At 31.1% G+C, this 13,273-nt stretch overlaps 1 protein-coding gene across 2 annotated transcripts in view; it reads left to right on the top strand.

Annotated features, from left to right (window-relative positions):
* Positions 1–13,273, top strand: part of SNX2 (sorting nexin 2) — a 71,800-nt gene that overhangs the window by 41,470 nt on the left and 17,057 nt on the right. The window contains exons 3-8 of one of the 2 annotated variants that reach the window (XM_081307423.1): positions 3,018–3,039; positions 3,738–3,901; positions 6,126–6,192; positions 6,338–6,381; positions 7,719–7,860; positions 11,964–12,042. In XM_081307423.1, coding sequence (XP_081163549.1) covers positions 3,018–3,039; positions 3,738–3,901; positions 6,126–6,192; positions 6,338–6,381; positions 7,719–7,860; positions 11,964–12,042 — 518 coding nt within the window. The remainder of the gene's footprint in view (positions 1–3,017; positions 3,040–3,737; positions 3,902–6,125; positions 6,193–6,337; positions 6,382–7,718; positions 7,861–11,963; positions 12,043–13,273) is intronic. The other variant, XM_081307422.1, reaches the window with a different exon arrangement.

The following is a 13,273-nucleotide window of genomic DNA, read 5'->3' on the forward strand; positions in this document are numbered from 1 at the left end:
TTCAATGAAAAGTTTTACCACAGATGAATTCCTGTAGGTTGCTATGTTAGAAAATTATGATACCACAGTAGAGACAGACATTATTACCCTATATACATGTATGATTACATTACTGGTGTGACTCTCTGCACCATGTACAGTCAGAGGAATGAGAGGTTGTGCCCCATTTGTGTGCAGTGTGTCAAAATGCATTCTATTGTCATTTATTAATCAGAACAAATTTTAAAAAAGAAAATTTTGATACCACGTATCTTATTTTTTTACCCCAAAGTCTTCTAACAACTTAGAGTCCAATCATAGTTAATGAGAATTATAGTATTTCAGTGTTCTTTTTTATTCCATTTAGTAGAATTTTTTCAGACAATTATCAAAAGCACTTTCATGGCATTTGCATTTTAAGCTGAGATGACAAAAGTCCTTTCTCTACTAAGCAGTTCTGAATCTAGAATTTAATTTATTCCTCTTGACAGTGTAGGTTAATGCATAGAGTTTTTTTGTATTATTCATTATATTAAACTTTTTAACCAGTCTCAGAATAAATGAGATTACTGAAACTTGATGATAACAACAACTTTGTGTATGTATACCTATGCAAGGAAAAGTTGTTGTTTTTTAAATAGCATGCATAACTGATCAGTTTTCTAGGTTCGAGAACTATACAATGATATTTGCCTACATAGCTCAATTTGGAGAATGTTTACACTCTTTTACTTTACCTTGAAGACTATATTAAATACTCTGATTCAAATATAGTAATTGTCAATATTTGTTTTAAAATAAAAAGGAGAAACAACTAAAGAACAATAAATGTAGTAATATGTGTTTTTTGTTAACCTTCAAATATACTTTCTATGCTTCATCTTTTATTTTAAACTTACCTATGTTGCATAATAACATTAGGTGATCAAAGGCCTAAACTAAATATTTTTCTATAAATGATTTAATATTATACTATGTTCTTATTATAATACAGTTTAAGCAGGTATATCCCTTCTTCCATGGATAAATGGTTCTAGAAAACCAGAATAGAGAGTAGCATGTGTTATCAGGATGGTGAAAACTTTTCCAGTAATGAGAACATATGCTTGTTTTTCCTATATCAGTGAGTAGATTATAGATCTTGCTCTAGCAACCTAGCCATTTTGATTTAAAGCCTTAAAGAAATTAGATCATACTGTTACGTGTGCTAAGTTTTAGGTAGCATTTCAAATAATGGGTGTTAAAGTCTTTAGTGTTCATAGACAATGTTCACCAAATGCTTTTCCTTCATTTGTTATGTCCTACACCAGTGCTTAATTGAACATCCTTTAGGAAACTGCCCTAGGGGAATAAATGAGGGTGAACAGCTTGCCAATACTGAAATTGCCCTAGACTTTTAGAACTTGTTTCTGCCACATGATCAAGCTTATTTCACTTGTGCTGTTCAACAGGTCATGCCAATTTATAAGGGTAACGAATATTCCTTTTTAAAAAATATTCTCTGGAATCTATATGAGTGAAGTATTAATTAGCTGACATTGACATAGTTAATTTATATTTGTCCTCAAAGTATGTCTCTAAGGAAAAGTCAATCTTTGTAGTTAATGCCCACAGGACATCTCCTTGAACCTTTAGTTCTGGTTTAAATTAAGCCTTGTGAATTTCTGGTATATTAATGTCAAATCTAAAAGAAGTCATGAAAGCGATTTAAAACAGACTTTATATTACTATGCTAAATCTAAATCTGTTTACTTTTTTTTTTGGTTTCACTTTCCATATTATCTACATAAATCAATATTTAGCTTTATTTATTTTGTAATCTGCTAGCATTTATGAAGCAGCCTGTTAGTGCAAAGAATACCAAACCCAGTGTCAATGAAATAAAATGTAATTAAAAAATTGAAATGACTTTATCTGTACTGATGTCTAATAAAGTTACTATTTCATAGAGGTTTTTTTTTGGGGGGGGGTGTCTTTGTTTTGTTTTATATATGAGTCTGTTGCAGTAACCATGCCTCTTCAGATACTTTTGGAGTTTTTTGTTTTGTTTGCAGTTTGTTTTGGTGTTTGTTGTTTTGCTCATTGTTTGTAGATTAAATATCTTAACACCTTCTAGCTTCAATGTACTGATTTTGTCTTTTACTTTCTCATATTGCTCATTATTTTCATTTCTTAAAAAAATAATAATAAATGCCATCAATCTTCATAACCTGAAGTTATATAAAAGCTTTCTGTTTTATTGAGTCTTCTGTAGTCTATATCATGTGTAGTCCATTCTTCCTCTGATTACCACAGTTTTAAAAATTTTAGTTATTATTTTTTCTTTTAATAAAAAAATATAAAGGGATCCATAACAATGGTTATATCAACATTAGGTCACCAATAAGAATAACTTGATAACATTGTCAACCTGTACAACCTTTTTTTAGGCAGATATACCTTTTGAGGTATTAAAATTAAAATGGCACATTGACTACAATTACTACCTTTCTAAACCTGTAGGATATAAGAATGTCAGGTTAGAAATCACTGGTCTAGGGGCTGGGTTTGTGGCTAAGCGGTAGAACGCTCGCCTAGCACGCGAGAGGCCCTGGGTTCTATCCTCAGCACCATATAAAAATAAATAAATAAAATAAAGGTTAAAAAAAGAAAAAAAAGAAATCACTGGTCTGGTCATGAGTTTCCCTTATAATCTTGCTTTCCTTTTCCTGGTATCAGTTCTGCAGACCAGTGCAACTGTGGTTTACATTATGGTCACTGTAATTTTTACTTTCCTTACTCTGCTTTTTGCTTATGCTATTATTCTGTTCTCTTGGAATTTTCTCTCATTTTTTTCTGTGCCTATCTCAATTTCCTCAGATCAGTTTTACAAATTATTTCCAGATTTCCTCAGCCTGAAGTATTGTCTTCTGTATCTACTCAAATTGTAGTGTTTGTTCTATAGTTGGTATAGCAATAAATGTCCTGTAATATTCTTATTGTTCTTGTAAGTCTCTTATTATTATTTAACATTCCACATGTCTTGTTTTCCCAACTAGATTATAAACTCCCTGAGGGCAGGTATGATATTTTCCATTTCTTTGTGTTTCTCCATTGCATTTAGCACAATATTACCTAGCCTATAGACATCAACTTATTGATATGGTTTGATTTTAAATATATTTTAGATTTTTGTTTCAAGTGAATGAGCATTTTTAATTAAAACCTAAACACCTGTTTGCTTTGCGTCATATATGTGTGTTCATTTAATACCCCGTAATCTTTGACAATTAATTGCTTTAGGTTACTAATTTTGTGGCTTTTCCATAACCAATTTTTAATCCCAGTTGGTATAGTTCTTGGCAGCCTTGTGCCCTAACATTTGTGTTCCTATGTATAAAATAATCATAATATTAGTCTGAATAAAATGTTTGGGAGGTAAGTTACTGTAAGCATAAGATATATTATAAAATCAAACACAAATGAATGTGGAATTGTCCACATCTTTGCTTTCCACATCTAGTAGTATAGATAATTTCCAGTAGTATAGTCATTTAAGCTGACTTAAAACAATTCTTCCTGAAACCAACAAAATTCCTGTTTGTTTTTAAAGATATGATAAACAACTAAATTCAGAAAATTCTTTCATCATGACAATTTTAAAATTATATTATTTTGATATTTGTGGGTAGTATATAATATTATTCATGATTCATTAACTGCTGTATAGTTTTGGAAGTTTGTTGCAGTTTCCTTAAACTTGTTTAATTTGTGTTTAGAAGCCACAGAAGAAGTTTCTTTGGACAGCCCAGAAAGGGAACCAATACTCTCCTCGGAACCTTCTCCTGCAGTCACACCTGTCACCCCTACTGCACTCATTGCTCCTAGAATTGAATCAAAGAGTATGTCTGCTCCTGTGATCTTCGATAGATCCAGGGAGGAGGTATAGAAAAGTGTTCATATTTTAAATTAATATGTAAATTGTACCCTTTTTTTTTGCTCCTCACTTAACATCACATCACTGTACTATTAGTCATTCCTAATCAAAGCCTTTTTAAACCTATTAGAAAAAGAATATATATTAAAGAAGTTGAAAGATCTTGATTCTGATTTTATCGCTACCACTTTTTAACCCAGTAACTTGGGCATATTATTTAACCTTCTTAAGTAGTTTGTCATTTGTGATTTTTTAAAAAATATTTTTAGTTGTAGATGGACACAATTACCTTTATTATTTTATGTATTTCTATGTGGTGCTGAGGATCAAACCCAGTGCCATATATATGGTAGGCAAATTTTCTACCACTGAGCTACAACTCCAGTCCTGGCATTTCTGATCTTAATGATGATAACGTGTGCCTCTGAGGACTCCTATGTTGGTCAGGTAATGTATGAAAGTACTTTGAAAACTGTTAATCACAGTAAAGTGGTATTTTGAGTAATTTTATTTGTAAAAGAATGTAATAAATAAAGTTGGTACTTAAAAGTTGTTATGTAGCATTTATTTTTAAAAGGAAGGACTATAAATCAATTGAAGATACAATCTCATGTTTTGGCAATAATTTTTGTTAAGATGCATTTGGAAAAGGAAAAAAATCATGGAGTGGAGGTTATTTAAATGACAAAATTACATATTTAAAAGTCATCCACATAGGCCAGATACGGTGGCACACTCATATAATCACAGCTACTCTAGAGACTGAAGGAGGAGGATCACAATTTTGAGACCAGCTTCGCTCGTCAACCTATCAAAATCCTGTCTTAAAAATACAAAAATAAAAAGGACGGGGGATGTAGCTCAATGATAGAGTGTCCCCTGATTCTATCCCCATCAAAACAAAGCCAAAAAAAGTAATTCTTAAAGAAATAGATCATTTAAATGACCACAATTAAGTAACAACCACATACCCACAAGCAAAAATGTGAATGATCTAACAAGTATAATATTAAGGGAAATTAGACAGAAATGAGTACTTATACATGATTTCATGAAATGAACTTTTAAAAGAAAAAAAAAAGCTAGTGAACAGAGGATAGTAGTTATATTGGTAGGGCGAAGGAAAGATTATGACTATAGGAGAATGTAAAAGGGCCTTCTGGACTGATTAATAGTGTTTTTTTTCTGACCTTGGTTGAGTTTAGAAAGATGTATACACTTTATTAAAGTATATTGAGCTGTACCAATTTATATACTTTTCTGTATGTGTTATAATTCAAAAAAGTTTTACTTAAAAAAACATACAAGAGGGCTGGGGTTACAGCTCAGTAGCTCAGTAGTAGCCAATATGAAGCACTGAGTGTGATCCTCAGCACATCATAAAGATAAATAAATAAAATAAAGGTATTATGTCTATCTACATCTAAAAAATATTTTAAAAAATATACAAAAAGGCAATCATTGAAGAAAAGATTTCAGTTAGAAAAACTCAACTTTTTAATGGATAGATTGTTATTGCTTTGAAAATTTTGCTAAGTTAATAATCTCAGAGCTTTTTTATAATAACAAAGCTTTCTTGCAGAACTGCTATCCAGTTGCTTTATAACAGCATTTAAAAGGTCTTTTCTACAGTCTTATAGGGTTATCATTTTTTTCTACTGACTGCTTTTTAAAATTGAACTTTATAGTTCTTTTATTGGCTTCAAGAGGAATGTGTCTTCACTTGGTATTTAGAAAAATCACAATGCTAATATTGCCTTTAGGTATAATAATTTTTTGCAAGTATGTAAGATTCTACTGGTGAAAGTAATGATTATCTCCTAATTATTTAGAAACAGCTCTAACTTGAAGAAATACTGGTATTAAAAATAAGGAGTTAATAATTTTAAAAGTATGAATACAAAGATTCAGTATATTGGACAAAAAAAATTCCACAGTTTTTGTACAGAAAGTGAAAATATTTTTTCTACATCTGAGGAATTTTGAAGACACGAGATTTTTGCATTACTTCTCCAAATAATCCTTATCCTGTTATTTGTATATTTTATTCTGTTTCTTTATATAATCAGGAAATGTGAAAGCTTTTATTGTGTTTTTTTTCAGTGACTTCTTAAAATATTTTTATGACACCCTACTAGAACATATATGGTAAAAATTATAGTTCTTAGTGTTATGACAAAAATATAAATTGGAATCTTCTTTAACACAAAAAGTAATTATTCTTTTCTAGATTGAAGAAGAAGCAAATGGAGATATTTTTGATATAGAAATCAGTGTGTCGGATCCAGAAAAAGTTGGTGAGTCAATATTAATTATATTTTGTACCTCTTTTTTATTAGTTTGACTGTTATGTCCCCCCCTTTTTAACTAAATATGTCATTACAGTATTAAAATGGTACTGTTTTTAAGCACGTGGTTTTAAAAATAATATTTGACTTATAGGTGATGGCATGAATGCTTACATGGCATATAGAGTAACAACAAAGGTAAGCCTTTGACTCTTTTAATAAAATATTGACCCCTTACTATATATAGAAGAGGATATGACAGTGATTATGGTTGACATGAACCCTGTCTTTGTAAAGGCTATCTTTACATAAAAATTGCTAAGAAATTGTTACAGTGAGTTGTAAGTAATTTCATAGGTTGAGTGTTCTGTTTGAGTATGCAGGAAGGGAATTAATCTAGACCCAAGGGTCAGGAAAAACCTCTGAGCAAAGTAATATCTAAACCAGGACAAATATGAGGGGAGTGATTTGTGGGAGATGAAAGAAAGTAGCAGAATGTTTGTTGCAGGCATAGGAATTTGCTGGTGAAAAATCTAAGTAATGAAAGCATTGTGTTTTCTAGGATCTGTAAGAAGTGGTTCATAATTGAATTGTTTGGCCATGAGCTTTCATGTTTTATGAGTAGCACATATAGGAATGTGGGTTTCATCTTAAGTATAATGGAAAGCCATGAAAGAGGTTTAAGCAAGAGTATAACACTCTTAGATTTTTGTTTTAGAGAGATCTCTGTGGCCTCAATATGAATTGGAAGGGTCAAGGTAGAGGTCAGGATTGCCAGTTAAGAGGCCACTACTATTATTAAATTATCACATCTTTAAATAGAGTGTTTTGCAGCAGTCCCAGGTATAAGAAATAATGCTTGACACTAAGGAAATGGTTCTGGAAGTGAGAAAAATAAATGGCTTCTTAGACCTAGATGTAAGGAATAAGAAGAGGGATACCTAAGTTACTAAATAGAGGAACTTTGTAATTGTGAAAGTGATCTCTCTAAAAAGACAGGTAGGGAGGAACAAAGTGAGTGTGAGATAAGATTTGTTAATTCAGTAAACAAATGTTTATTAAGTACTTTACTATGGTGTCAGCCTCTGTTACAAGCAAGAAGTATATTAATATTAGTTAACAGTACAGTCAAGTGCTCTTTTTTTATGGAACTTGTGTTTGAGTAGGGGAAAATATAGTGAGTTTGAGAGGTCAATGAGATTTAAGTGGAGGTGTCCCTTTAGGCATTTTGGAAATATTTGGACTGAAACTTAGAAGGAGATCTGTGCCAGAGGTAAAGATTTAAAATTCATTAACGGAAACAATCATTTGGGTTTTGTTGTTGTTGTTGTTGTTGTTTGTTTTTTGAATTGTTAGAAGTCTGTGTACCACATTAGATACTCTGCATTCTTTTGCAAAGGAGAGCAGTGTTTGTGTGTGTGTGTGTGTGTGTGTGTGTGTGTGTGTGTGTGTGTGTGTTCGTAATTATTTATAGCATTAAATTCTGAATAATTCTGTACTGTTCAAAATTTGAGATACTTCTTCTTCACTTTTAGACTTCTCTTTCCATGTTCAGCAAGAGTGAATTTTCAGTTAAAAGAAGATTCAGTGATTTTCTTGGTTTGCACAGCAAATTAGCAAGCAAGTATTTACACGTTGGTTATATTGTACCACCTGCCCCAGAGAAGAGTATAGTAGGTAAGCATGAGTAAGCAAAAAAAATCCCTTTTAACTGTATACATTTATGCATTCCAGAATCATTCATTACCACCATCTCAGTTGTAGAGATAATCGTAATTTAAATGTTCTATTATGATAATTGTGCATTTGTTATATAAGAATATAATATTATTATATAAGAATTATTCTTATTATATAAGAATATATAGCTAGTAGTTTTATTTTCTAACACCTACGGGTTCAGGTTTTGAATATTGGGTTAAAATTTACCAAGTTGAAAGCAGTTACAAACTGTAACCTTTTAGGGGAAGTAGAATACCATTTTACTGAGTCACACTCAGAATACTTAATGTTATTAATATATTAACAATTTTCAAAGAGGTGGAGGTATTTGGACCTTAGCTTTATATTGTCCAAAAAGAACATTTGAGTTAGCCTTGCTTATATGAAAACTATTTAAACTTATCTTATTTTATACCTCAATTTAATATTTAAAAACTATTCTATTTATACCAGTAATATTTAGTTAAGAAAATGCAGAAAATTTAAAAAGAAGAGAAAACCTCCATTTCTTAAAATTTTTTAGTATTGGACTGGGGTTGTGGCTCAGTGGTGCAGTGCTTGTATAATATGTGTGAGACTCTGGGTTTGATTCTCAGCACTGCATATAAATAAATAAAATAAAGGTCCATTGACAATTAAAAAATATTAAAAGAAAAAAAATCAAAAACAATTTTTAAGTATTATCCAGTCTTTTTTCAGTCCTTTTTTTTCTTTCTTCAAGTTTTCTTTATACTTGAGATGATTACTCTGAAAAATATTTGAAATGAATTTTACTGATTTTTAAATTATTGGTTTTTACTTTTTTGATTTTGATTTGAAAAGCATGTTTTTTTAAAAAAAGGTTATTACTATTTTTTAGTTGTCATGCATGCGTGGCAAGCACTCTGCCACTGAGCTACAGCCCGAGCCCTGAAAGCAGTTTTATTGATATCATTCATTTGAAACCTGATGAGTTTGTAATATATTTTCTCTCTTTTAAAATTCATAAACCTAGTTGAGTAGTTCTTCAACTTTTTGGTCTCAAGAACCCTTTATTTTCTTTCTCTTTCTTTCTTGCTTGTTTGCTTGCTTTCTTTCCTTTCTCTTCTCTTCTCTTCCTTTCTCTCTTCAGTGCTGGGGATTGAACCCAGGGCCTTGTGTATATTAAGCAAGCACTTTATTACTGAGCTGCATTCCTAGGCCCTACATTCTTAAAATTTATTAAAGAGTCTTAAGAGAGCGTTTGCTTATGTGGGCTACATCTGTTGATACTTACTGTATTTGAAAAAATTATTTAATCTTATTTATTTAAAAGTAATAAACTAGGGCTGGGGATGTGGCTCAAGCGGTAGCGCCCTCGCCTGGCATGCGTGCGGCCTGGGTTCGATCCTCAGCACCACATACAAACAAAGATGCTGTGTCCGCTGAAAAAACGAAAAATAAATATTAAAAGTAATAAATTTACTTTATGTTACACAAAATTTGTGAAAGAAATTTTATGACAAAAACATTTAATAAGACAAAAAATTTAAAAACTTTTTGTAAATTCTAATTTCTACCTTAATAGAAAAATAGCTTTGTTCTTCTGTGCTTCTATACTCATTTATTGTGATATAACACATTAGCTAACCTTTATAAAATTCCACGCTGGACACTCATTAAAGAACAACAAAAGATAAACAGTTTAATATTATTATAGGGACCTTGTAGTCTCTAAAACCCTCCAGATATTCTGAACTAAGGAACTTAGGAAACTAAGATTAATCAAGGTTATCCTACATGCCAAAAGTCATATAACGTGGCAGAGCTGAATTTTCTTATTTCTCAACTTATACTCTTAACCACAATTCTATTTTGCCTCCTACTTTCAATTTGATTATTTCAATAGGATAATGATTTGCTTATTTCTTGCTTTTTAATTTTTTTAATTTGTTTTTGTTCTTTACCTAAAAAAGAAAACTTTTATGTATTATTTTGTTTGTGGCAGGAGATTGAACCCAGGGCCTTGTACATGCTAGGCATGCACTCTACCACTAAGCTATACTCCTAGCCCCATCTTTCTGTTTTTTAAATATAACTCCCCCCCCCCCTTGCTGGGGATTAAACCCAGAACCTTGAGCAAGCACTCTACCAACTGAGCTATATAACTTTTAATGCTATATTATTGTAGAATTGTCTAAAAGACATTTAAAATAGATTTAAATTGCTTAAAAATTATTTATATACTACTTCATTCAAGAAAAGGATTGAGGCAACTACATGTAATAATGAAAATGTATATCAATAAAGAAATTAGCAGGGAAAATATAGTCAAGAAATGTAGGATGAATCCAAGTAAAACAATTTTTTCCTAAAATCTTGAACAGTTATTAAAGATAGGTGACAAATTAATCTTTGAACTTTCTGGCAGCCAGCCAGCACAGTTTCTAGTCATTTTATAAATGTCTTGTTATTTATTAACTTTTAAATAAAAATGAATATATTGTCTAAGAAAAATTAAAAGACGGTTTTAATTACATAAACTGTGTTTTTCAAGTATTAAATAGTGGAATAAGAGTGGTTACTTTTTGCCAACAAGTCATTGCACATAACCATTACCACTTAATAGGACCTCATTTGACTAAAAAATACTATTCTATATAAACTATTAGAAAAACAAGTTGAAAATTTTAAGAGTGAACCAATTAAGATAAATTGTTGTTTTATTTTCCCACAATGTGCCATAATGGTTGCCTTTACGAATGAGAGGATAAATGAAGAAAAAAAGAAGCAAAGAATTACATAGTTGTGGGATTTTTTTATGGGTATATAAAATATCTGAAATAATTAACATCCCATATACAGTACACAAGGTCCATAATTTCAATTGTCTGAGTTTTCTTTTTCAAACCTTTATATTTTCATGAGATTTTTAGAAACAAAACATTAATGGTGGTATATGTTAATTATTCACCAAATATATCAACCTGAATAAGAATTACATAGTTTTTTATAATATGTTTTTAAAGATGCTAATGTACTGTCCTTCTCTACGGATTTGCCTGTTCAGGATTTTTTATATAAAGGGAATCATGCAATATATGGTTCTTGGTGATGGGCTTCATCTATTTACTATTGTTTTTTCATGATTCTTCCATGTTACAGCTTGTATCAGTACTTCATTTCTTCAGAAAACATGTTTGAAAGGAAAAGGAATGGTGGGGGATCTGCAGCCTAATATATTAACATTAAAGTTGACAATATAGAAATAATTAACATTTTTGGTTTTTTTGTTTTCTTTTGGTGCTGGGAATTGAACCCAGTGTCTCCACATGCTAAGTACATGCTCTGCCAGTTAGCTACACCCCAAGCCCAATTAACCTGATTTTTATTTTCAAAATTTGATGTGTTCTAAATGTCTCTGTGAATGTGCTTATTCTTTCAACTGTTAGGAAACCTGTCATGTGCTGGTTGTGATGGCATATGCCTACAGTCCCAGCTATTTGAGAGGCTAAGGTAGGAGAATTACTTGAGCTTTAGGAGTCCAAGGTTAGCCTGAGCAATATCAGTGAGACCCTGCCTAAAAACAAAGTTTTGATAAATAAACAAGAACATGCTCTTTGAATCTGAGTCAGGGGAAAATTTAGTAAATTCATGGGTTATGTTTATCTTTATTTACGTCATCCTGAAAGTAAAGAGCCTTATTTATTGCTCATAATTAACTGCCTTAAAGATTCCATAATGCACATTATAATGTAAAAACTTTTGAATTTACCAGGAGTGTAAAATATTGCAGATAAAGAACTTTTTGATGTAAGTTTTTGTATAAATAATCAGTACGGGTCAAGAAACTACAAATAGCTCATTTTCTGTTTTATCTGTTCTCTCGTGTCCTAATTATTTATTTACCAAGTAGAAATGTTAGCATATCATGAGATTTAATTTTTCAAAATGTTTTGCTTTTTAAGTAACATAGCAGTTACCAACTTAGAAGCTTTTTTTTGTTAAGTTCAAATTCAAAGTATATTTTAAATTGTGAAGAAATGGTCACAAAAGACTTTTTCACAGTAAAATCATCTCAACTCTCAACTTCTTCAAAGGTATGACCAAGGTTAAAGTAGGTAAAGAAGATTCATCATCCACAGAGTTCGTAGAAAAACGGAGAGCAGCTCTTGAAAGGTAATTCTAGATAGTAATACTTCATTACTCTCATAAGTCTAATTTATTACTTATTATACAACTGTATTTTAATGCTTATTTTTTTTAACTACCACTTGATGGCTCTTAAGAGTACTTTAAACTTTTAAAAATTGCTTCTTTTAGCAGTACAATAATGTATTTGTTGTGATTCTATTAATCCTCATGAATAGTCTAACAAAATAACATCTGTTTTGCTTCATATGCTATAAGCAGGAATATAAATATATGAGTTAAATGAGGATAGAATTATATCATAGATGTAGATACCAAGGCACTAAGAAACTTCTAGACTTGTAAAGGAAAACATGGTAGTTGTGATTGGGGGTAAAGAGTTGATAAAATGTTTGGATAGGGCTGAGGATGTAACTCAGTAATAGAGTTCTTGCCTAGCATGGGTGAGGCCCTGGTTTAAATACACAACACTACAGGAAAAAAAAAAGGTTTGGGTAAAAATAATCCCACTTTGGTATTTAGATTCTTAGGAAGTTATAGCATATATGGTATGAACATTATTCAGTACAATGAAAATTGCAATGTGTTCCTCTTACTTTTGTGTATTTTTTCCTTCCATGCTATGCTAAAAATGAGAAAACAAATTTGAAACTATCCTTGACTTTTCAGAACCTATCATGGTAATTACTTCCCTTTTAGCTTAAAATCAGTATTGGGGTAGGTAGGACAGGCTTTAAGGATACACACACACATACACCACAACCCCCACCCCTACCCCAGGTATTTTTTTAAACTATTTTCAAGGCAACTTATTTCTTGTGTTTAGTAATAAATTGTTCACATTTTTAAAAAATGCCACAGAAAAGTTTAAACAGCATGCAGTAAGAAAAACTAAAGAATATGCAATTTTAAAATCTTATGCTAGAGAATACTAGAAGGTAGAATTGTATTTATGAAATCAGCAATTCCCCAGAAAATTGAAATTGCAGAAGTTTAGGTTGGCCATTAGAATTGATTGTATCGTAGGTAGGGGATACAGACAGAATATTTTTAAGAATAAAGGTACATAATGTTCTGCCTTGATTTCACTTAGTCCTTCCTGAAAGTGTAACCAAGACCCTTTGAGAAACCTTTCAAGTCTTATTTTTCTATGAGTAAATTTGAAATATTTCAGATGGCATGCTTGATAAGGAACTTAATGAAGATTTATTGTACCAAGGACATATAATTTATTTTTATGTTCTACTTTCTTCTAACT

This window comes from Spermophilus citellus (genome assembly GCF_964194105.1).
Source record: "Spermophilus citellus genome assembly, chromosome: 1".
Taxonomy (NCBI): domain Eukaryota; kingdom Metazoa; phylum Chordata; class Mammalia; order Rodentia; family Sciuridae; genus Spermophilus; species Spermophilus citellus.